Below are 25,525 nucleotides of genomic sequence, written 5' to 3'. Positions count from 1 at the left end.
CTTTTCCTATGAAGCATAGGTGCTGGAACTAGAGGTTCTAGGGGTACTGCCACATACCCTGGCTTGAAGTGGTTTCCATCATATACAGTGTTTACAATTTGCCTCAATGGCTCTCAGCACCCCCACTATAAAAATTGTTCCAGCACTCCTGCCATGATGGGGGAAATGTACTGTCATTTGAAAGCTGTGTAAATTTCAGATGACTTTCTCTCCTCCCCCCCCCCCCCCCGTGTGTGTTTTACCATGGGAAGGGAGCCCTAATAAGCTATTTCAAGCTGCATTTTTGCCAATTATTTAAGAAAGTAAAAGCAACATCAACCTGAATCTTTGAGGCAGTTCTATTACCTGTATAATTCCAACCAGAAATGTGAGGGTACTGGCAATCACTACTCTCTGTGCATCTCTGGATACAGTGTCTATCAGCGTTTTGTTAAGCCCTGTAGCATTACTGCTCATTATGTGGAACTTGTCATCAGGTGCCATGCTCAGCACAACAGATCCCACCATCAAACTGACCACAGGGAAAGGTCCTGTAAAGATGAACAGTATAAAGCATGACTTTACATACATCACAAAATCAAAGTGTTGGCAAGATAAAATAAGCAGTTCTACATTAATGAACTAGTTAAAACGTTTTTATGATGACAAAGCGCCTGTTCATGAAATAATCTAGAATGAACTTCTCTGTGCCTCCATGGTTTTGATTCTGCATGGTGTCCAGCAAAACACAGGACTGATGAACTTCAGCACAAATATAAGCAGAAAACCTTTGCATGGGAACAAGCAAAGTTAAGCATTATGCATAGCCCTCTGTACTGAGCCAAAATATGTTTTAAGCCCCACAAACCTGCCAACATTAAAGCTCAATACAGCGAATATGGTTAATAAAATGACTGCCTCACACTGAATATTAATACTCACGCCAAACATAAACATTGTGAACAAAAGATAATTGACTGAAACTGAAATTAAACAAATGCAGTTACCAACTGAGAGGTGCCTTGATGTTCCCAAGAAGAAATATGTCAGGAGGGGAAAAAACGCAGAGTAGAGACCATATCCAAGAGGAACTGCAACCAGTAAAGCAAATGCCAAACCTGTAATCATATATAATCATAATTTTAGTTACAAATCTCACAACAGACTAATCTCTGGTCAAGTAATGGGCCAAATTTTCAGGAAGGCAGCTTCCTTTCAGCCAGGCACAATTTGAAAATACAGTTTGCATCTGTAATTCAGTTGTGGGCACAAATCTGAGTGCTTGTGCCTCAACATATTTGAGAGTGCCAACCAGGTAGTTACAGGTGTGAGTATTAAGTGTTACACCTGCCATTTGTGTTTTCACAAAACACAGGCACAAATTTTAAGGGCTCTGTGAGGTTCAGGCAGGGGAGCTTTGCTGTGAAAGCAACTGATCTACCTTTCCAGGGGTAAGTTTGTGCCAAAAAAGTCTCAATTATGGCTGGAATTTTCAAACAAGGATGCCCATTTATAGTTCACCTCTGGAAATCGGGCCATTTTTATTTAGGTATCTAAATATGGATTTAGATGTCTAACCTTAGGCACCCATATTTGAAAATTTTGCTCCTTACCAATAAAATAACCAGTTAGTAACAAAGGCTATGATGGGGCCCTGCAGAGCAGAAAAGCACCTTTGCAAGATGTTTTTCCCTGTATAGCCATGTTGCCTTCCTCGGCATATCTGTTTGACCTATCAGCTACATTGATAAAGTGGCAGGAGAGATAAGGGGATCTGGAGAAGTGTCATATCCCTTCCCACCCCTAGAACTGTGGAGCATCCCCAGTAAAATGTGCAGAAATTTAATGCTGCTTCAGTCAGCATTAACTGCCACTATGGAGTCTCTGAGTCCCCTCTCAGAGGTATCACAAAGGGCTACCAGGACTTCAGGATAAATAATAGACTGGTGGGAAGGCTGAAGAGCTGCACACATGACGAGTCTTGGGATCTGTCTGGTTTGGGGACCAAGGCATTTGAGGATCCCTGCCATCTGCTTAATTTTTTGGCTCAGTTTTTTTGTTCCATCTCCTGGCTACTATGAACCCAGCCAGCTTGGGCTGGGAATTATATGCAGGGTATGTAGCTCTGACCAAGCCACAGAACTTTTGTATTAATTTATCTCTATGTACATTTGTGCCAGAAGGAAGCATATGAGTCGAAATTTTATTTAAACAGTATATTTTAAAATAAATCGTATTGCTGGATTCTAACTTTAAGAAGTGTTTGTGTGTGTGTGAGAGAGAGAAAGAGAGAGAATGTTCTAGTGGTTAAAATACTGCCACTGCTTGGCCTGGTTATCAGAAGATTTTCCCAGCTCTGCCATATGCTTCCTGTGTGACCTTAGGCAAGTCATCTGATATTATCTATGTCTCAGTTCTTCTAGATGTAAAATGGGGCTGATTCTCCCAACCTTTGTCCAGCTAGCCTATTTAAATGGCAAGCTTTTGGGGCAGGGAGTGTTTCTGACTATGTTTATATAATGTCTGCCACTATCAGACCCTAATCTTGTTTGGGGCCATTAGGTGCAGCTGTAATACACAGATACTGAACCCACTGAGGGGCAGAAGGGGGACAACAGAGTTGTGGAGGCAGCTGACTTTATCGTCTGCACAGGATGGGGAAGATCTGCATGCAGGTCTAGATGAAGGGACAATCTAGCCCAAAAGAATTACTATACTGGAACAGACCAGTAGCCCATCTAGTCCTGTCTTTGAAAGTGGCCAGTATCAGAAGGTCCAGGGACGAGAATGGGGCTCTTACTTACCTCCTTCTGGAGTTCTTCACAACTGTCTAGTCATGATTAATCTAACTAATGCTTAGTCATCTGTATGTATAGGTCACCACCTCTCTGTTTATCTACTTTCCCTATCATTAATAAATGTATTAAACAAAGCTAGCTGAATATTGTAACCTATGTTCTGTGAATATCTGTTCCAATTTTTAAAATTTGGCCAGGTTCATGCCTCTTTTGTTTTTGTTTACTACAAACATTTGAGCAATCAAGCTTTACTGGCACAAATGTTAACAGAAAGTTGTATTCATGAGTTTACATTTGGATAGACAAGTGTTTGAGGTGCTCAGCCAATTGGGGAACAGAAATAATACTAAGTGACTTATTTAACCAATCACAAATAACTGAGTAACACAATTCAATTTTAAAATGTTCACCTTATGTCCATAGAGTTAAAAAAAAATCAAAAAGATACAGGGCAAATATATTTGAATAACAACTTCAAGGAAATTGCAATCTGCTAGCCAATATTGCATAAACAGAAAAAGGAGGCTAAATTAAGGAAATCAATGATTTATTGTGAAATATTAATTCATATACAATATAAAATAACATTGGTCTTCATGGATTTTAATCATGGTTAACACTGAAGCACTGATTAGAAAAGGGTAAGACATAATTATGGGAATGTCAATATAGTACATCCAGTTTCTCCTCAATAACAGATAAAATCTGCCTGGTCCTTACCTTGTAAAGTAGCTACAAGCCCCGTACTGACACCAGAGATGATATCACTAACTAGCCATTCCTTTACTCTGTACTTAGGTAGCCATTCCAGGACAGGGAGAAAGGACTTGGTTATCTGAAAGGCCTTTTTTCTTGAACAGCTGCCAAAAAAAAACAACAACCTCCAGATAATTAAATTGTCAACCTACCCCTGTGAAATCATAATTGGAAAGTGGAAAAAAATCCTACCAACAGATCTCAGTAGGTGATATTTAGCCAAAAGAACATTGGGAATATTTTGTAGAAATTGTCTGAATGCTGTTTACTATTTACTGATTTTATAGTGCCAAATTCTACTCTCAAGTTAAGAGTTACCTCAGGTTTGGTCCATAATGCTTAGTATTTACGACTGGAAACGGTGACAGTTGCCAGCAAGTTTCACCCATCATAACATTTTAAATATTTCATTTGCAAAACCAGTCGTTGGTATTTGGTGACACACAGTAACCAAAGTGGACTTTCTCAACAGAGATTTTGTACCAATGGGTGAGTTACCACAGCATTTAGTTTTTGTTCATGTTTCTAAAATAAGAAATGATCTACTTTGAAAATAATTTTGAATTGGTCACCTTTCCAAACAAAATATTGGATTATTCTCAGAGGGTCGGAGTCTGTCACTCTTATTCACACTGGATAGCACCTTACTCTGTGTGTAGTCCTATTAGTATGAAAGTATTATCTGAGGAGTAAAATGCTACTCACCATGAGTAAAGGTGTCCCTAAATGCCCCTGAATGTTAAAAGAACGAAGGATTATCAATGTTTACATTATTTTAGGCTATTTTCTTATTACATAGGTAGTTACAGGCAGAGCAATATGTGTTTTTGGCAGTAATGTTGTTTTTGATAAAAAGTTTTGCTATAGGATCGAAAGTTGCTTCTTCAGTTGGGTCCAGTTTATTCTGATCCCGTGATATGATTGTTTGTGTGCATAAACAACCAGTCTCGAAAGAAAAAGGATTCAATCTGCCTCGGACTATAACATGCAATCGAATTGTAATTGCAACATTTTCTATGTACCGCCAAGATTACTTCCAGGAACAAAGAATAATGGTTGAGCAACTCCACACACTCAAAGGAACTCCAGAGGCTAGACGCTGCACGTGCTAAATGTATCTTCTAATAAGGACAGTGTTGGGTCAAATTCGACTCCTTTCTATTGAGTCTCTGCACCCATCCCCGTGGTATGTGAGCGCCTCCGCTGACTTCGACAGAGTCTCTTGGATTTACACAGAGCGGAATCTGGCGGTTTAACAAGCCGGAAACCATCTAAATGTTACTTGCGTGGTTTATGTCAAATAAAAACAAGATTTCAACTGGTCACAAAAGCAATGGAAGGAGAAGAAGGAATCAACAGAGCAGTGAAGGGGCGAGAGCCAAGCACCTGTGAAAACTCTCCCTGGTGTTCTGGACAGAGCTTATCTCCCAGCCCGGCGACTGGCGAATACCGAGCGAAGTGCGCCGCAGGGACAGGCTGGAGTCTGCTTCCCACACGCCGGGAGCTCAGCGCTTCTCCGGGTACCGCTAGCGATGTCAGTCCCGCCGCCGCGCACTCGCAGGGCGGCCCTGGAGCTCTGCCCCCAGCCCGGGGAACACGACCCGCGCAAGGCGCTGGGGCTACCCGGGAGCAGCCGAGCCTTTCGCCTCCTTCCCCTCCGCTCCTCCGCGCCCGGACCGGCCCTTAGTGCTGCCCAGACACAGGCTGGGCCCCCAGGCAGGTGACCCCGCGCTCGCGGCCCCGGGCTCCCCAAAGTCTCCGCGGGACTCCCTGCCCGGACTATGTCCCCTCCGCGCTCCCCCGGCCGGCGGCCCTGCTCTCACCTGCAGGCTCCCTGGACTCGCTCGCGCAGGGTCGGCCGCAGGTGCGCTCTCTTCTCGTTCTCCTCCTGAAAGGCCGCCTCGCTGTATATGGGCCGGGACACCACATAGCGCCCGAGGTCCGGCATGGGCCCAGCCTGCCGGCCGCCTGCTGCCATGGCCCTGCCTGCGCCGGAGAGAGAGAGCGGGACACCATCAGCGCCGCCCGCAGCCACCCCGGGGACCCACCTGCCGGGCTTCGCGCAGCCCGCCACCCACCCAGCCCGGCACCAGGGCGCGCCCGAGCCCAGCCTGCGCCCAGCGCCCAGCGAGCGCGCACTGCAAAAGAGCTCAGCCTGCACCCAGTGACGAGCCCGCTGCATCGCTAGGGAGCCCTCCCTGCGAACCCAGCCTATGACCCAGGAGCCCAGCGAACCCCCTTCAGCACGGAGCTCCCAGACCGCCCCCAGGAGCGCACCGTGAGCCCAGCCAGCGAGTCACCCCCCACAAGCCCTGCGGCCCGTAGAGCCCCTGCCCAGCCCAGCGCTGTCCGGGTCCTGAAATCACCGGCCGCAGGAACCGCAGAGCTCCGGGCCAGGATCCCCCCTCTTCCCGCTGGCCCTGGGGCTCCCAGCTCACTGAGCCCGGTGTCCCTGGGCGGAGGGCAGCCGCTGCGGGCCGTACCTGCGCTGGCTTCGAAGCCCCCGCACTGGGCAGGGCAGGCGGCCCAGCCGCAGCATTTATAGGGCAGCCGCCGCCGGACTCTTTATTTATGGGGAAACAAAGCCACCCGGCTCCAGCCTGAGCTAGGAGCCGCCTGCCCTCCCTCTTCCCCCTTCCCCCATTCGCAAGCCCTGCCCCGGCCCCTGCTGCCTCCACTGGCACCCTCCCACTCCGGGGCACGGGGGAAGGAGAGAGAGGCCTCAAGGACAAGCTGCTCCCCATGGGGAGCTCCCTGCCCCTGCTCTCCCGACCTGCACTGCCAGCAGCCCCCCGAGACACCCCGCATGCAGCGGAGGGGGAAGCTGAGGGTGTCGGGTTATTAGTATTAATGAATTAGCTGGGAAATGGGGTTATTCTCATTCCGGAAACCTAGACCTAGATGGAGGGAGCTGTCTGTCTGTCTGTCTGCTGCATCCTCTGCCTCCCCATCCCACAGCCAGGGGGTGGCAGCTACTCCTGGGGCTGCTCCAGTAAGCAATTCCCTGAGCCGCTTCGACACGTCCCCAGTGTGTCCTTGTTCGCCCCTCGCCTACAGTCCCCATCCCTTGGTGGGCAGCGTCGGGGCTCCCGACCTGGTTGTTAGAGAGTCGCACGTGCTGCATATACACAGTGGGCTAAACACTGCCCCGTGGCTGCCAAAGGGGGGGAACGGCTCGGTTAGCTCCCCGTGTCGCTCATCTGAAAAAACAACCCCTAGTCTATTTCCTGCCAATCCAATGTTCAAGGCTTTGAGAATCTAGCCACTGCATAAGCGCTCGGTGCTGCCCACATACCAGGACCATTAGGGAACTCGAGCTCAGCAAGGGTGGGTGTATCGCCCCCGAGCGTGTTAACACACACACTAGTGTCAGCGGCACGCGCGAGCTGCCACAGAAGCCACATCCGCAGGAAGGAGCAGTGAATATACATATAGTAGCAGTGCCCAGCGCAGAGCGCGTGTGGAGCCAGAGCCCTGCTGCTGGGGGAGGAGATGCATGACATGAACGGTGACTGTACAGCCTACGCGAGAGGGCTTATGCCAGCCGAGGCTGGGCCCGTATAGTAATAGTATTTAAGGCTAGAAGGGACCTCCAGGTCATCTGATCTGACCTTCTGTATATCACAGGCCTCCAACACCACACCGTAGCCTAGTCCTGTGGCGGGGAGGGAGATAATGATGAGTTCCTCTGCAGTCCATACAACACTTTGGAAAAGGTGGGGCTTGTGCTCCTCCCATGCTCCCATCCGCCCTCCTATCCCTGCACGCCTTCTCCGTGGTACGGAGAATTGCCAGCCATACCAGCAGCTCCCTCATGTGCAGCCTGAGGCCCCGATTCAGCAAAGATTTTAAGCATGTGAGTAAAGCAGTCAGCTTCCAAAGCGTGTATCACACACATATCACTACGGACAATAACCACACACAACTATCTGGGTAACAGTCAATGCGAAATAACTCAGGAGTCCTTCCCTTGGACACTTGCAGTAGAAGTATTTAACTTATTAAGGGGACGTGGTCTGATGAATTTGATACAGCCTCCAGAATGGAATAGTGGATCGTGAAATACAGAATTGCGATTGGATTCAGTTTAACATTATATACTACAAGGATATAGGGACACCACGTGCGGTCAAAGACTTTCTAAGTAGACTTAGAATCCACTCATGATAAAAAATGAAGCAGAACGAAAACAGATTTAAAGGTTCACTTCAATAAGCTACCGTGATCAAACACAATTGTTAATCTTTTTAGGGGCTAGAATGAGGGCAATGCAGATTAAGTGATCACATAAAGTGTATTGGACCCCAGGTGAAGTATTAAATGGCGGTTATAGTAATAACGCGGAGTCCGGTGGCACCTTTTTTACCCACGAAAGCTTATGCCCAAAAAAATCTGTTCGTCATTAAGGTGCCATCAGACTCCTTGTTTTTGTGGATACAGACTAGCGCAGCTACCCCTCTGGTTATAGTAATAGGAACTGGAAAAATCATTAAAAACAACACAGATTTCCTTAGTTTATACCATCCTACATAAGCTCAATTTTTGGCACTGTATGTTGTATACGATGTCATCCAAATACCCACAAAACTGATAGCGTCCTTTGATATCTACGTAACCGGGATCTCAGCAGAGGATAGTAACAAAGCCACGGATTTCGTTAAGGATGTCCTGTAACACTGGAAGAAGTTTGGAGAAGAATCGGCATGACTGACCTCAGCTAACATCAATTAGGGTCAAAATCAGAGGGAGACTAATTCAGCCCTGGTTCACAGCCCAAGCAACCCAGGGATTTCACGGAAGTGTGCATGAGGTATAAACCAGGAATGAATTTAGCTCTGATTGTCCACGGTGTTCAGACATCTTGAGGAGATGCTCTGAACTTTGTAGATCGCACATTGAAGGGATAGTGAGATTGAGGACACTAGATGTGAAAAATAAAACCCCACCTGTGTTGCAAATAAAAGTATTTGAAAAAAAAAAAGAGCTGAGGAATGAAAAACACAAACAAAAAACGTCACGCTAATTCAAAATAACCCCCCGCCCCAAGACTGAGGTAGGTGAATGTGGAGGAGGTGAATGAGGAAACCTGGGACAAGAGAGAACCTTCATTCCTTACTCTGCTTCACAGAGCACCTTTATCAAGTGTGGCACCGAACGCTGGCGGCTGGGAGGGGGCTTCGTTTGTCACTTGAAACCTACATCACTTCTTTTTCAACCCCTCTTTTTCTTTTGTTTGACTTTCCGTTACTATTCCTTAGTTAGAAGATTGTTAGGTTCTTGTTCGGTTTGTTAACGCCTAGTGACTAAGTTATGGGTATGAAACAAAAGGGATACAAGTGGTCAAAGTGATACGTGTGCACTGGAAAGGGATTCCTTTCATACGCATTTCTGATCATTCAGAGCTTTGTCCGGTCTATTAGATGCAGCTCTGCACTGGGAATAGCGCAGAGTGGCACCACCCCAGGGAAGTTTAGGAAGGGACTATTAGAGCAAGATCCCCCGCCCGCTCTAAGAATTCTTTGCACTTTGTGATACGCCTATTTTGAACATAGGGTCACACATTTCCTGGCTGCTGCTTGGGTCCGTGGTAGGAAAAGCAAAAGCCTCCCCTATTTTAGCGATCCCCATGCAGGAGCTGTGCACAATGGCAGGCGATAGGGACTTACCGGCCTCTCCTAGCACCTATGGGTGCACGTCACCCCTAATGGGATGGGAAAGACTCTGGGTCATGTTTCCCCGCTGCACTGGTTAGTGGAGCTGAAAGGAGACGAAGGGAGGGAACTCATGGAGCTCCCCTAAAGGCTGGGACTCCTGCATACCAGGGAATTCCTGGAGTTAGCTCTCCCTGTCACTCAACTTATTACCTGGTTTCTTCACCTGTGGAGTTCCCGCCAAGCCTAACGTTCAAGACTTTGAGAATCTAGTAAGTGTATAAGCACTTGGTGCTACTAACACACCAGGACCATTAGGGGAGTGGAGGTGAGCAAGCCGGTGGGTTTGGGGGTGTATACTCCTGGAACTCCAGGCATGCAGGGACACCAGCCTTTGGGGGAGCGCAATGTGTTCCCCCCTTTGTGTTCATTCAGTTCCACTAACGAGTGCCCACAGGAGGGAGCAACATGACCCTGCGTCTTTTCTGTCCCTTTCAGGGTGATGGGCACCCGTGGGTGCTAGGAGGGGGCAGTAAGTCCCTATCACCTGCCATTGTGCAGGGCTCCAGCCTGAGGGACACAAAAGCAGGGGAAGCTTTTTTCTTTTGTCTTTACCCATCACCCACCAGTAAATGTTTGGTCCTATGTTCAAAACGCGTTGACAGTGTAACACAGAGGGCTAAGTATTATTAGAGCAGAGTCTATCTTGCCCACTTTGGACTCAAATTTTCCCAAAGTGATTTCTGTTAACATGCACAGGGTTAAACTGATTGCTAAATCTGGAAGCAATTTTGACTCAATCCATATTGGCATGGACTAGTTTAACTATAAAGTACCAGAGATAATCTGTGAGGAGCATCTGAGCTTCCCTCACATGATCAAGATCTTGCAAGAGCCAAATATTTGTCAATTTGGGTTCTTCCATTCTTTGTCCACATTGCTAAATTGGGACTTTTTTGAATAATATCACTACCACCATTTCTATTGATGGCCACAGCCCTGCACGCTATAGGTATTGTGAGATAACCGGACAACAGAGTACTTTTTCCCAAAGTGCAAAAAAACCCAATGTGAAGCAGTTGCATGCACTATATTGTAAAATATTTTTAAAAATAAGATTTAGAAATGCCAGTGTTCACTAAACCTGCTGTAATATTTGTAATGTGCTTATAACCCTCTTTCCAAATAAGTGTGGTTATATTTTGAAAACATGGAAAATTGTTTTAATTTTATGTAGACAAATAATATGGAAAGTGTGAAACTCTTGAGTTCAAAGGTTAATAAGCATCAGATGTAATATGAAACCAAATATTTGTGAGCAATGCTTAATGAACAAAGAACAGCTAGACTGGGTCAGACCAATGGTCCAGCTAACCCAGTATGGATGGGGTTTCTAACAGCAGTCAATGCCAGACACTTCAACCAGAATGAACAGAACTGGGTAATTTCAAGTGATCCATCCCCTCTCCTGTCCCAGCCTCTGGCAATTGGAAGTTCAGAGATACCTGAATCATAGGGTACACCCCTGAGCATCTTGGCCAAAAGCCATTGATGGCCCTATTCTCCATGAATTGACCTAATTCCTTTTTGAACCCAGTTGTCAGAATGACTTAACATGAAGGCTGGAATCTAACAGATCTGACTGTCATGCACTTTGATAAAGTACCATTAATGGAATATCTCTAAGACAGAAACAAGAGGTGGAGGCAAACTAGAGAGTCTGAAAATTAGGGATCAGAGGGGTAGCCATGTTAGTCTGAATCTGTAAAAAGCAACAGAGCGTCCTGTGGCCTTGCGTCTGATGAAGTGGGCATTCACCCACGAAAGCTTATGCTCCAATACTTCTGTTAGTCTTAAAGGTGCCACAGGACCCCCTGTTGCTTTTTGAAAATTAGGGGTTGCTTAAAATCTGCATTTACTGAAACACGTTCCCTATACTGATAAGCATGGCTACTGTCCTGTCCTCCTCCAGATCTTTTCAAGACTGGCTTCTACAACTACTCCAATTCAGCCAGTGTTTAATTGTTAGGCTGAGGGGAAAGTTTATGTAATTATAAAACTTTTAAAGAGAATGATTTACACCCAGTATGCATCTGTATATAAAACAGGATATACAATGATCCCACTCTCCTCTTCACCTTAAACATGTGATATTCTAAGAATTCTAACCTAAATGGTAGTGCAGAGTTGCTCTGTACTGTTAATCTAAAAACTACAGTTGCATTTCACAGCAAGAGTGCTTTATTCCTTTCTATCGCATGTAACACTTTGCGATCCTTCACAATGCTAGGTACTATTTCAGGTGGAGCAGATAGAAACATAAGTAGTTAAAGTTCCCTAACACTTTCAAAAGCACCTGTTTTCAGTTCCTTATGTTTTTGTCAAAATTTTTAAAGATTTTAAATCTGGGTGTCTGCCTTAGGCTGCTTTTTAATTTCAGCTGTTTTTGTTCAGTTGTTTCTGAAAATAAAAGTAGGGAAAAATAGGTACTATACATGGGCAACCATAAATTCTGGCATTTTCAAACTGTTGGGTACTTGATTTTATACTTCTAAGGTTCTTTGAAATGTAGATTTTTGTATGTTAATCTTAAGATTGTGTCCAGGGCATATTTACTGTATAGACAAACTGATAACATAAAAGCATTTAATTGGACCCATAAAAGCGGTAGGCTCCAATTTTAAAAGTTGAGCGGCATGGATTGATCTTTGTGGCTGCACAGAGCCCCAATTCCCTCCAGATCATCTTGCAAGATTGGGGCCTTACTTTCTAAAGTGTTATCAGAAAACACTCACAAACAAAGATATACCAAAACCAAGATGCATTACCAGCTCTTCATTTTTTGCCTGAATTTCAAAAAGTGTTTTAAATTTCTATATAGAAAAAAATTCCTCCCCCGAAGCATATGCCACTAACCTCCCTGCTAGGCTGAATAACATTGCTGAGCACATACTTCCTTATATGGTATGTTGTGTTCAGATGGTCTGTTCTGAACTTCTGCATTAACATTCATTTTTGAACCCTCTGGTCTGTATCAATTTAAAAACACCATTATCAGCATCAAAACATACATATTTATTGGACAAGGCAAGTGAAATAGTAATGTTATGAAAATGTTTTGTTCTTCATGTGGGTAATTATAAACTCTGATTTTAAGGGAGACAGTTTATCAGATAAAATGGATATTTTCCACAAACACACAAACTCATAAGCTTAAACAATCCCTTTAATATAACAATCATATCCAACTTCTAAGTACAAAATTTGAATCACTAATGCAAAATTACTCAGAATTTAGCTGTCAGATGCAAAAAACAGATAATGTAAAAACAAATGTATATTTATTTTGAGGTATTGTATAATTACTCCTTAACCGTGAATTGCTTTTCATCAGTATAAGTAAATTATACATGAACATTCTTCAAAGAATTTTACACTTTCCAAAGCAAGAAAACTCAGTGGCACACACACAAAGTAAACAATAGATTTAAATCCTTGTACAAATGAATCAGGGAATAATAAAAACCCCACTAATGCTATTTTTTATGACAAAAAATTCTGAAGTACTCCAAAAGAATAACCCAAAGGCATGCAAAATGGATAATAGTGAAACACACCCATCTGTGTGGCACAATGGGAAAAAACAAATTAGTGTAAGGTGGATTTAGAAATTACTTTTTTTTTTTTAAACTGATTGTCAATCAAATCCTTCTACACAAGTAGAATGGAAAAGGAAAAATATTTAGTCTTATTTAACCCATAAGTAATCAAATTTCATAGGACTCCTGATAGTCACTGGCAAAAAGGGGTTAAAGTCACCATGTTTTCATGGTTTGGTGTGATTTACAAAACCAGTCAAATGTAACAAGCAATTGGTGTTATTGTTCATGATCTTTTACCATTTTTGAGAGCAAACGGATAGAGATCATCTGAGTTGTTAGTGCAGATGGAAAATTTCCATTTATATGCTTACATTTTTCCTCACAAGAACTGAAATATAAACTTCAAGGCATATCCCATATATCACTTTGTATTCTCATTGCAACACAGAATATATTTGGCAACCAAGAGCTATAAGTAGAATCTGAGTAGTGAACTACAGCGCATTTGATTTTCTTAAGAAAATCAAACCTTGTGCCATCTACTTCAGGAGGCTAAAGAAAAGAACAAGAGACTTCACACTGGTGCAGTTATATCAAAGTAGTCTTTCCTGAATTGCTTCTACTGGTCTTTCTTGTCCTCCTCTTCATCTAGGAAGTCCTGCAAACAAAGAGACAGACAAGTCAGAAAGAAGCAAATGAACAATCTTTGCATTTGGCAAGATTAGAAACGGATGTCTCAGGATGAATAACCTAATGTTAAATCCTGAAAGGGCAAGAGATACTGGGCTCTCTCTGTGGCCACACAAGTTCAGAATGCATCAGAAACACTATAGTTCCACTGCATGAGGAGAACCAAGAAGATGAAAAATGGCACAGTTGGACTTCACATCCCAGAGTTAAGATCCATGGAGTTCTCTCCGTAGGGACTTTGGGAGGGGTTGTGGGTGGGCGAGCTGGCTGGGAGATATAGCCAGTACACTGTGCAGACTTACTAGCTACAACCATATGCCCCCAAAGGGCCAGTAGGCTGCAGCTATTATTATAGCTCGGGGTGGCCAAACTTACTGACCCTTCGAGCCAGATATGACAAATCTTCAGAAGGTTGAGAGCTGGGGTGTGCCTGCTGGGGCTTAGCGATTCAACCCTGCTCCTGCCGAAGCCCTGAGCCCTGGTAAGCGCACCCCGTGAGGCTGAAACCCCGAGAACCCGTCTCTGCTGTGCAGAAGCAGCCCCAAGCCCCACCACCCTGCTGCAGGGCAGAAGTCCTGAGCTCCCCCTACCCCCAGTCTGGTAGATGGAGGATGGGGGGCTCTGCGAGCTGCACTTTAACTGTAAAAGAACCGCATGCGGCTCACGAGCTGCAGTTTGGCCACCCCTGCTATAGCTTATAAGCTGCAGTATGGATGCAGCTATGTAGGCGGTTGGGGTCTGGTTTCTGGGTTGAGGGAAAAAGTCTGTCTTCCTCAACACTCATGTTGATTTCCTATATATAAGAAAGGGCTTGTCTTCACTACCGGGGATATTGATGCTGCTGCAATCGATGTAGCGGGTATCAATTTAGCGGGTCTAGTGAAGCCCTGCTAAAGCGATGGCTGAGCGCTCTCCAGTCAACCCCTTCGAGAAGAGTAAGGTAAGTCGACTGGAGAGCATCTCCCGTCAATGCACCGCAGTGAAGACACCAGGGTAAGTCAACCTAAGTCAAGTCAACTCCAGCTACATTATTTGCTTATGTGGAGTAGCATAACTTAGGTCGACTTACCCGGATAGTGAAGACAAGCCCATAGGGATTTTAGCTTAAGTCCACCAATTGTCAAAAGTGACAAAAGACATGGAGTTCCATATTCTCTTCATTTTGAGAAATAAAGTTTGTTCATTTTGCAAATCAAAGGTTTATAACAACATTTAACAAAGGCAAAACAAAACCCCACAACAGACTGCAATCTCCTCCTGAAAGCCATCTGTATTCTTTCTGGAGGCTACATCACCACCCAAAATGAAGATTCTACACATAGGCTAGGTCTACACTACCCGCCTGAATCGGCGGGTAGAAATCGACCTCTCGGGGATCGATTTATCGCGTCCCATCCCCTAATCGATGCTCTTACTCCACCAGCGGAGGTGGGAGTAAGCGCCGTCGACGGGGAGCCGCGGAGGTCGATTTTGCCGCGGTCCTCACAGCGGGGTAAGTCGGCTGCGATACGTCGAATTCAGCTACGCTATTCACGTAGCTGAATTTGCGTATCTTAAATCGACTCCCCCCCTGTAGTGTAGATGTAGACTTAGAACTCAGCAGGCAATTTTGCTGATGTAGGAGTCAATAGAATTATCTACCCCCTTCCCTCCCTCCCCCATTCCTTTTTCCTGCTCTTGTCCTCTCTGTATTTAAGTCAGGTGGCTTCCTCTTCGTGCTCCCTGTGCAGCAGCAAAACTGTGTTTCTGGGTCTGCATGCCATTGACAGCACAGGAGAAGCTAGCTCCCTGTATTCTGTTCTAGTGCCCAGCCTGAGGCAGCAGGGAGCTGCAATTACAGAGAAAATCCAGCTTCTGCCCTAAAGCTCTGGGCTGGAATATGTTCAGTCACTCTGTGGGGGTTGCATATGCATAGTCTTGTCCAGGGGTAGGCAATCTATGGCACGCGTGCCAAAGGCGGCACGCGAGCTGATTTTCAGTGGCACTCACATTGCCTGGGTCCTGGCCACCGGTCCAGGGGCTCTGCATTTTAATTTAATTTTAAATGAAGCTTCTTAAACATTTTAAAAACCTTATTTACTTTACATACAACAATAGTTTAGTTATATTATAGACTTATAGAAAGAGACCTTCTAAAAAGGTTAAAATGTATTACTGGCACGCGAAACCTTAAATTAGAGTGATTAAATGAAGACTCGGCACACCACTTCTGAAAGGTTGCCGACCCCTGGTCTAGTCAGTACAGGTGCTCTGAGGGACTGCAGCATGCTCAGGGAAGATGGAATCTTCAGATGTTTTAGCTGTCACACGTGAATGTTTTTTAAATGTTTGGTGCAAATTTGACTAAATTACAATTTTTCTCAACAGCACAGGTACATTCCTGACACAAAAGCCATCGGATGCCAAATTTCCAGTTACTGCTCCAAAGCACAGGGGCACTAGAGCCTCTCAAAAAAAGCTCACCAGAATTTTGTTAATACTGTAAAACAATATATTTTCCACAACTTTGTTCTTGGAAACAGCTGAACCATTTTGGCTGAAAAACTTTCAAAAAAAAAAAAATTATCCCGAGGCAGACACCTGGAATGGAAAATTTCATCCCATACATTAAAGTTTGACAACTTTTAATCAACTGAAAACAGGGTCTTACATGGGAAGGGTCTGGCAATCTTAACAGGCAGTGCTACCAGCACCAACTATGTTTTTATAGCATTTCAATGCCTCTGAACCCCTAAGCCCAATAAAAATCCATGAAATGATTTTTAAAAGCGTTATTCAGCTTTTGCCAGTTAGGCTTCCTGTTAACATCTTGCACGTCACTCAGTTTGAACAGTGTGTTTAGACTGACCTGTTTGTAGTCTCTTGCTTCCTGGTTCTCGAGCATTAACAATGCTGCAGCATTTGGATTGCAAACATCAGAGGAATGTTTAAAACCATAAAACAAAAACCAACCCCAAACCCTCCCTTTCATTGTAATTTCCATTACCTTCTTGAAGCTCTCAGGCTCAGTCCTTGAGTGAAGGACTTCACATGAATCCTGAACTCAACCTCAAAGCTATAGCACATCAACCTAGAAATCTGATGATGCCACCTTTCCTTTCCTTACCTCAGAAAAATACTACCCAGCTTTGCCATAAGATTCCTGCAAGAAGGCAGAATTCTACTAGGTATTTTTATAACCTTAAGAACATAAGAAAGGCCATTCTGGGTCAGACCAAAGGTCCATTCAGCCCAGTATCTCATCTGCCGACAGTGGCCAATGCCAGATGCCCCAGAGGGAGTGAACCTAACAGGTAATGATCAACTGTTCTCTCTCCTCCCATCCATCTCCACTCTCTGACAAACAGAGGCTAGGGTCACCATTCCTTACCCTTAACCTGTTATAGTCCTAGCCTTAACAACCTCCTCTGGCAAGGAATTTCACAGGTTGACCGTGCGCTGTGTGAAGAAGAACTTCCTTTTATTTGTTTTAAACCTGCTGCCCATTAATTTCATTTGGCGACCCCTAGTCCTTATATTATGGGAACAAGTAAATAACTTTTCCTTATTCACTTTCTCCACTCATGATTTTATATATATCATATCCCCCCTTAGTCTCCTCTTTTCCAAGCTGAAAAGTCCTTCAGGGAGTAATTTCCATTGTAACATATACTGAAGGGTTTGATAATTTCTCTTGCTCTTGGAAAAGAAACATCCAACATGTGTAATTTTGTTAGTACAATTACAGAACATTCTGCTCATGCAGTGAACCACAACCACCTACCTGCAGCCGTTCATGTTCTTTCATAAGGCGATCATATTCTCTTTTAAGGCCTTCAGATTGCTTTTTAATTGCAGTCACTTCATTTGTTGCCTTGGAAAGGGCTATAAGATATAGAAGTGAATTTATTAAAACACTTTAGTCACTGCATTTTGATATGAAGAAACATCTATGCAATAATGCTACAGCTGTCCAAGAATAAATTTTCAATTCTATCTTTAACAGCATGTGCACCAGAAATATACATTCCAATTCTGATCTCGCATTAGTCTATGTCTACTGACTTAAAAATCTAAGGGTCTGATTCTGATCTCACATTGGTGTAAATATGAAGTATTGCCATTGTACTTTAAATAATCACAGGTAAGTAGATATTTGGTACTTAAGTAGTTTGAGAGAGTTATTACCTCTAGAAAATGAAATTCAGAAGTATTACACTGGAAAGTTTCAGAAGAAGTTCATATTGTTTAATATAGTGTATGAGTTTCTATTCCCGTTCCTTTATAGATTTGGTCAGAAAAGAAATACATTTATAAACAGCTGATGACCTTATAAAGAATTGCACCATCTACTGAACGGTATGATTGTCTAATTCTTGATGTGATCAGCTTTATGTCTTACATTACATTTAGTTTTTGTGTCCAAACCTGGACAGAGTGAAATGATTTGAGCCAATGATTTAATAATTTGGGGCAGCTATTTTGGAGATTTATTGTTACATTCAACCAAGATGTGTCAGAATGTAGGAAAGGGCTAGGGAGCAATATTCACTCTCTCTCACATCATTCTACAACCAGAAGCCTATTTGTACCACAGTCTCAAGAATATGGAGAGGTGACTTCCTGTTAGAACAGTTTTCCAATGTATAGCGATTTTTTCCTGTCCCCCCATTTTAGGAGCAGAACAATTCTTACAATTGGCTTTGCCTATTAGGGCTGCCATTACTGCCCAAGACAATTTCCCAGTCATCTATTTGCTCTTTAGTTCACCTGTTTCGTCCTAGAGAACTGTCACTATAGTGTCAAATAGTGCTACAGGAGGGTTTTAAGATCTGTTTGAATGTCATTTCTATTGGAGACAGCGTGTTTTGCATGCCTATCCAGTTTTCCGTGTGCAGAAATGTCTTATTTAGTGGTACCCAGAAGTCAAGCTGTTCAAATAATTTAAATGTTTGGTACTTGAGAAGATGTTCTATGTGCTGCAGTATCTTTTCTGTCCATTTGCTTTTTGGAGTAAAATCTAATTTGTCATATAATTCACTTAACTTTGATAGGAAAATATGTATTTTACATATAGTCAGATTTCACCAATAATTTTTCATTTGTAAAAAATGGCATTCTGAAGTGTCTCAAACTGATTTTTTTTTTTAAATGTAGGCCAGTTTGATTTATATTTCTGTTCCCAGAATTAGGGACTGCATATCTACTGGAGGATCAACTGTGCAGTAAGATTTGATTACTATATGATATGCCAAGTTTAGACAAATGTGACATGTTTCAGGTGATCGGAGTTTGAATTACTTTAAATACATACTGGATTTATGCTCATGAAAGTAACCAGCCTGATAATATACACCACCACTTGTCTACCTAGATGTTACATCAAGCATCTTAAATGCAAGTATCTGCAAGCCTTACTTTTGCAAATAGTCTAGCCCTATTGACCTTAATTGGACTACTTAGCAAATAAGTCTTGCAGGACCAGGTGCTATATTCCCCAGCAACATGTTCATATTCATATTATTAATGTGTTAGCCTTTCCTAAGCAAAAATGTTACCAAGTAACTAAAGTGATGTGAAATTCCTTTGTGCTGTGACAGATCACTCCAAAACCAGGCTCCTTTTTGACTTAAGACTATAACTCAGGAATGAAATGGGATTTCAGAAGGGCAAAGCAGTTTTGTCCATGGAATTCAAAAACATTTTAATTAGGAATGAAACAATTCTCCCCATCCCACCCCCTCTCTTTCTCTATGGAAGCTCCAAGCTCCTTTTTAGTCCTGCTGTATATCTCACAACACTTGAGGCCCTTCAGTACAGGCAGCAGCCTTATGGCTAAGAAGTGCTGAACAGGACTTTTTAAAGCTCATCAACAGGGCCAAAAATGCCATTGTTGGGTGATAAAGAGCACTCCTTTTCCACTGTTCTACACCTACAAATTAGATTGGCCTAGCTACATTGCTCAGGGCTATGAAAAATGTTGTTCCCTATGTGACATAGTTAGGTTCGCCTAACTTGCACATGCAAGTAGGCGAGCGGAAGAATTCTTCCATTGACCTAGCTATCGCCTCTCCAAGGGGTGGATCATCTACATCAAAAGAAAAAAACACTTCCATCAACGTAGGAAGCATCTACACTACAGCTGCAGTGCCACAGCTGTCCCACTATAGTCGCTGTAGTGTAGACATGGCTTTAGTGTGCTGCCTGTATAGTACCTCCTAGTGTAGGTAGCAAGAGACAGACTCCGAATTAGATCACCCACATTGCAATACAGGCTATTAACTATTAGCCTAAGAGGTTAACCCACAAAGCTATTTTTAAAAGCAAGTCTGATAGTAACAAAATGTAAAAGGTGACCTTAAAAAAAAAATTTACCTTTGTTGCTTGCCTTCCCTCAACCCCCGTCAGTGTCCTTAGACTATGAGTTCCTCAAGATAGTGACCATTCCTTCTTTAGTCCCCAGAACATGCCTAGCAAGTTGCAGATGTAATCATAAACCAAGATGCTGTTCTCAGCAGACATGGAACAAAACATAAGTGCTTAATGAAGAGAAGGAAAAGGGAACTAGTCTGAAACAGGGGCAATACTTACTATGCTATTACTTTGACTGCTCCTCTGTTGAAACCATCATCCATGCCTCATTTCTTTATGCCTCACTTCTGGAATTTCCTTTTCTACACCTTCCCAAGACCTAGGTCTCCAGACTCCAGCATATGAAGATACTATTTACCTTCACATATACCCAAAGAAGGATGACTGCATCATCCACATTTTTTAGGCATTCCACTGGGTCTTCATTTGACAATCTAGTTCAAAATCAACCTTATTTTTTAAATTTTCCATGGTCTCTTTTTTTAAACGTTCCACAGCCTTACCTCATAGACCTTGGATGAAATGCTGACTGCACGGAAGTCAATGGCAAAACTCCAACTGACTTCAATGGAGCCAGGATTTCACTCCTTGTGTCTCTATTCCTCCTTTCACTCCCCCTCTCTGCTAGTCTTGCACTGGCCTCCTCTCGTCCTTTAATACCATCTTGCCAGCATTAATGTAAGAACCTTCTCCACCACAATGCCCATCATTTGGAACAGCCAGCCATTCTGCACATCTGACAAGTGGACTCTCCATTATATTTACAATCTTAGCTGAACTTTTCTTCCTTTCTTATATTACTTAAATTTTCTCTTCTGCTACTGATATATCTGACACTCTCACACAGGGGAATCAAATCAATAAGTGTTACTCTGTATAAAATAAGTTTAATATTTACATTGCAAATAAAAGTAAACATATGTTCTCTTTCCCCTCTTCACTTTCAAGTTCCTCTCTATGCTGTACAGAAAACTAAAAAGGAAACATACTCCAGGATTTAGTAGTTTTTCTTCATACTTAGGGATCTCACAATCTAATGCCATTGCACTATTTTTCATACAATATTTTGGTAACTTGATCTAATAGTAGCTACTGGGCTGTTTTACAAGAAGCTGGACACTGCTTTGGTTGTAACTAAAAACACCCATATCTCTAAACATGAACAAAATGTCTAAAGATATCTGTAGATCAACAAAGCAAACAACTCACTGCACTGTCTCAGTGTTTTGACCACAACAGATTCTTGACAGGAATACCTCACCCAATCCTAGCTGAAGGAAACCAAAGGCCAGGTTGTCCCTTCCATCTCTGTGGGGAAATAAGGACAACCCCATTGATCCCTGCTGGGGACTACAGAATGAGAAGAATTGTGCTGCCTTTGCAGAGTTATTTCCCCACCACCTTTTCTGAACACCTCCCTGTGAGCCACACATTACAATCCAATTAACCCTATGGTAAATGCCCACCTACAATAATAATGTCTGAATCATTAACTTAGCTGCACTGGACATCCTCATGTTCTACAATATGAATTTTATGACAATATCATTGAACAAATACGTTTAACCAGAATAAAACAGAAAATGTGCAAAATAGCTAAGATTACACTGATTTTGCATGTTAGGATTGTGTTACCTTAATACAAGTTTTGCATTTAATTTCCAATTTATTCTTTTTAAAGGGAAAAAGCCCAAAGAAAAATCCTTATAGCAACATAAAGGACTAAACACTTAGAATCTATGCATCTATAAAGCCAGAAGGGACCATAATGATCATCTAGTCAGACTTCCTGTCTAAACACAGGCCATAGAACTTCCCCAAAATAATTCTTAGAGCATATCTTTTAGAAAAACATCCAATCTTGATTTTAAAATGGCCAGCATATGCCACATGACCCTTGGTAAATTCTTCCAATAGTTAATTACTCTTACCATTAAAAATATAAGCCTTATTTCCTGTCTGAATCTGTCCAGGTGCAACTTCCAGCCACTAGATTATATCTTTCTCTGCTTGATTGAAGAACCCATGATTAAATATTTGTTCTCCACGTTTGTATTTGTAGAGTGTAAATAAGTTACCCCTTAACCTTCTCTTTGTCAAGCTAAACAGATGGAGCTCCTTCACACTATCACCATAAGGCAGGTTTTCTAATCCTTTATCGTTCTTGTGGCTCTTCTCTGAACCTACTCCAATTTATCAACATATTTCTTGAATTGTGGGCAGGAGAACTGGACACGGTATTCCAGCAAGGTCATACCAGTGCCAAATTCAGAGGTAAAATAACCTCTCTATTCCTATTCAAGATTATCCTGTTTATGCATCCCAAGATCACATTAGTTCTTTTGGCCACAGCATCACACTGGGAGTTCATGTTCACCTGATTATCCACTACAACCTCCAAATCTTTTTCAGAATCACTGATTCCTAGGATAGATTTCCCCATCCTGCAAGTATGGTCTTCATTCTTTGTTAACAGATGCATACATTTAAGCTGTATTAAAATAGTTTGCTTGTGCCCAGTTTACCAAATGATCCAGATTGCTTTGTATCAGTGATTTGTCCTCTCCATTATTTAAAACACACCTGACTTTTGTATCATCTGCAAACTCTATCAGTGATGATTTTATGTTTTCTTCCAGGTCATTGATAAAAATGTTGACTAGAAGAAAGAACTGACCTTGATGGAAGCAAACCTGCTCAATGATGATTCCCTGTTTACTGGTCTCAAAATGTAACTATCAGCCAGTTTTCAATCTATTTAATGTGTGCTAATTTTGTATCATTCTAGTTTTTTAATCAAAATGTTATGCAGTACCAAGTCAAATGCCTTACAGAAGCACAAGTATATTACGTCAACACTATTATCTTTATCAACCAAACTTGTAACCTCATCAAAAACAGATATTAAGTTAGTTTGACAAGATCTATTTTCCATAAACTATGTTGATTTGCATTAATTACAAAACCTTTCTTTAGTTCTTTATTAATTGAGTTCTGTACCAGCTGCTCCATTATCTTGACCAGGATTGATGTCAGGTTGTCAGGTCTATAATTACCTAGGTCATCCTGTTCACCTTTTTTTTAAATTGGCAAACTAGCTGTCTTCCAGTCTTCTGGGACTTCCCCAGTGCTCCAAGACTTATTGAAAATCAGCATTAACAGTCCAGAGAGCTCCTCAGCCAGTTCTTTAAAACTCTTGAATGTAAGTCACCTGGACCTGCTGATTTTAAAGTATCTGACTTTAGTAGCTTCTGTTTAACGTCCTCCAGAGATATTAGTGAAATGGAAAGTGTGTTATCACCATATGATGAGACTATATCATGTTTTACCCCAAATAAACAACAGAAATATTTACTGAAGACCTCTACATTTTCTGCATTATTTCTGATAAATTTATCATTGCCGTTTAGTAATGGACCAATACCATTGTCAGGATTTTTTTTGTTTCTATTGTATTTTAAAAAATCCTTATTGTCCTTATGAACTTATGAAAATATTTATGTTTGACTGGTGACCAACCACATGCTTTGAAAAGTGTAGATTTAAGAACATGTTCAGCACCTCCCACTCTCAAAGTCTTTGTACTCAACTCCCAGCCTTAAAAACTCAATTGGGCAAGGGTAGGATGCTCTTGCCTGGGCCACAGAAGAGGAGTGGAATTGTTCTAAGAGGGCTTCTCCACCCTAATAACTGGAAAAGCTGCAACGTTCCTACCACATAGTCCTCTCTGCAGAAGTGGCAGACCAGATCATCACAGCAATTCTTAGGCCTTTCCCCTGCCCAAACTATTAATCCTCTACTGGGGAAACGGTTTTGCTACCAGATAATTCATGCAGTAATTAAAACTTATCAGTATTGGTTGCAAGGTAATTTTTTTTTAAAATAGCTAATACTTTGCTCTTGCGTAGTTTGAAAGATTATGTGAAAGGCCACTTTCTTTAGAGAATCTCAAAGTGTATTTGCAAAACGTTTTCCAGGCAGGGAGAATAAGGCACAAACAGGATAAGTGATTTGTCCGACATAACAGCAAGCCAGTTGTAGAGCTGGGAGTAATACTCAGATCTCCTGACTCTCAGTACTGTGCTCTAATCAGAGAAACATCCCTCAGAAATGTTAATTCTTCATTAAAAACTAATTCACTTGGCTCCTCTCCCCCCAGCATTTTCACTGTTTTTACACTGAGTGAGCAATTCCAAGCAATTGGATAAAATGTTTATCAAATGTAAATTAAGTTTGTCCCTTGCGGAGGGACTTCATAACATCTTAACATGGTGCTTAAGTAGATTCACAGGCCCCGCAAAAGCCCTCCTCGCCAGGGTTAAGGATATCACTTTGAAAAAATATAACCAGAAATACTCAGCTATGACATATACTGCATTGAATGGGATGCCTCTTAATAAAGTTATGGTCTAGAGCAGAGGTGGGCAAACTACGGCCTGTGGGACCGTCCTGCCCGGCCCTTGAGCTCCCGGCTGGGGAGGTTAACCCCCGGCCCCTCCCCTGCTGTGCCCCCTGCCCCACAGCCAAGTCACAGTGCGGGCAGCGCTCTGGGCTGCGCGCCCCTAAAGGGCAGCGCGGCAGTGTGTCTGGCTACGGCCAGGCGGCATGGCTGCCAGACATGCTGCTCTGAGCAGCATGGTAAGGGGGCAGGGAGCGGGGGGATTGGATAAGGAGCAGCGGGTCCCAGGGGTCAGGGAGTGGTTGGATGGGGCGGAAGTTCAGGGGGGAGGGGTCAGGGGACCAGGGGGGCAAAGTTGGATAAGTGTGGGAGTCCCAGGGGGCCTGTCAGGGGGGCGGGGGTATGGATAGGTGGCGGGGCAGTCAGGGAGCCAAGGGGGTTGGATATGGGGCGGGGTGGTCAGGGGACAAGGAGCAGGGAGGGGTTGGATGGGTTGGGGGATCTGAGGGGGGCAGTCGGGGGTGGGAAGTGTGAGGGGGCGGGGGCCAGGCTGTTTAGGGAGGCACAACCTTACCTACCCGGCCTCTCCATACAGTTTTGCAACCCCGATGTGGCCCTCGGGCCAAAAAGTTTGCCCACCCCTGTTCTAGAGGTTAAAGCAAAAGGATGGGAGCATGGTAGGCTTGTCTTGTATATCTAGCTCTGCCAATAGCTCAACATGTGACCTGACCTGGTCACTTAACCTTCCTGTATCTTAATTTCCCCATTTGTAGATGGAAACCGATGTTTACTCACTTTTGTAAAATGTTTTGAGATCCTGTGAAGGTTTTCATGTAAAGGGCATTTTCACACATCCCTTCAGCCTGGTTCTCTCATAACCCATAGATGACCCATGCCTGCCGACAGCGGGGGTGGGAAGGCACAGAGTGAGGGCAGCCAGCTTCAGCAGTATTACTGAACGTGCTTAGTACAAGCCAAACAGTACATCTGGGGGGACCCCACATGCCCCCTCCGCGTTGTTTGCCCCCACCTCTTTAAAACAAAAACCTACATAATGCCCAAACTGAACTCTCACTGGTAGTGATAAAATTTATCAAATGCTTTTACATGTCCCTGTTTTTTGTTCAGACCTTTCAAATCTTGAACAATCTTGCATCAATTTACAGTATTTTAAATTAAAAAATGAATGAATGATTGTAATATTATAGGTCTTGAAAGTGTGTGTATTTTAAAACTAGATTGGCCAAAACCATCCCTTACCTCCCCACATAAAACCTAGAGAACTAGCAACACAATGTT

At 43.1% G+C, this 25,525-nt stretch overlaps 2 protein-coding genes across 8 annotated transcripts in view; both read right to left on the bottom strand.

Moving 5' to 3' along the window:
- The window catches only part of SLC26A4 (solute carrier family 26 member 4), a 36,755-nt gene extending 30,580 nt beyond the window's left edge, over positions 1-6,175 (bottom strand). Inside the window, exons 1-5 of one of the 4 annotated variants that reach the window (XM_005292346.5) lie at positions 6,017-6,175; positions 5,357-5,519; positions 3,498-3,637; positions 987-1,097; positions 346-530 (exon numbers count right to left, since the gene is read on the bottom strand). In XM_005292346.5, the coding sequence (XP_005292403.1) occupies positions 346-530; positions 987-1,097; positions 3,498-3,637; positions 5,357-5,511 (591 nt within the window). In that variant the 5' untranslated portion in view covers positions 5,512-5,519; positions 6,017-6,175. Of the gene's footprint in view, positions 1-345; positions 531-986; positions 1,098-3,497; positions 4,778-5,356; positions 5,526-5,899; positions 5,923-6,016 lie in introns of those variants that run through there. The other 3 variants (XM_042848623.2, XM_065560698.1, XM_065560624.1) reach the window with 3 other exon arrangements.
- A 6,217-nt stretch (positions 6,176-12,392) lies between these two features.
- The window catches only part of BCAP29 (B cell receptor associated protein 29), a 50,275-nt gene continuing 37,142 nt past the window's right edge, over positions 12,393-25,525 (bottom strand). For all 4 annotated transcript variants that reach the window (XM_065562731.1, XM_065562596.1, XM_005292350.4 and 1 more), the window contains 2 exons: positions 17,240-17,340; positions 12,393-13,444 (listed from right to left, as the gene is read on the bottom strand). In XM_065562731.1, coding sequence (XP_065418803.1) covers positions 13,406-13,444; positions 17,240-17,340 — 140 coding nt within the window. In that variant the 3' untranslated portion in view covers positions 12,393-13,405. The remainder of the gene's footprint in view (positions 13,445-17,239; positions 17,341-25,525) is intronic.

Source organism: Chrysemys picta, chromosome 1 (genome assembly GCF_011386835.1).
Source record: "Chrysemys picta bellii isolate R12L10 chromosome 1, ASM1138683v2, whole genome shotgun sequence".
NCBI classification, from domain to species: domain Eukaryota; kingdom Metazoa; phylum Chordata; order Testudines; family Emydidae; genus Chrysemys; species Chrysemys picta.
The sequence above is the reverse complement of the archived record's forward strand: the minus strand, read 5'-3'. Positions and strand labels throughout refer to the sequence as shown.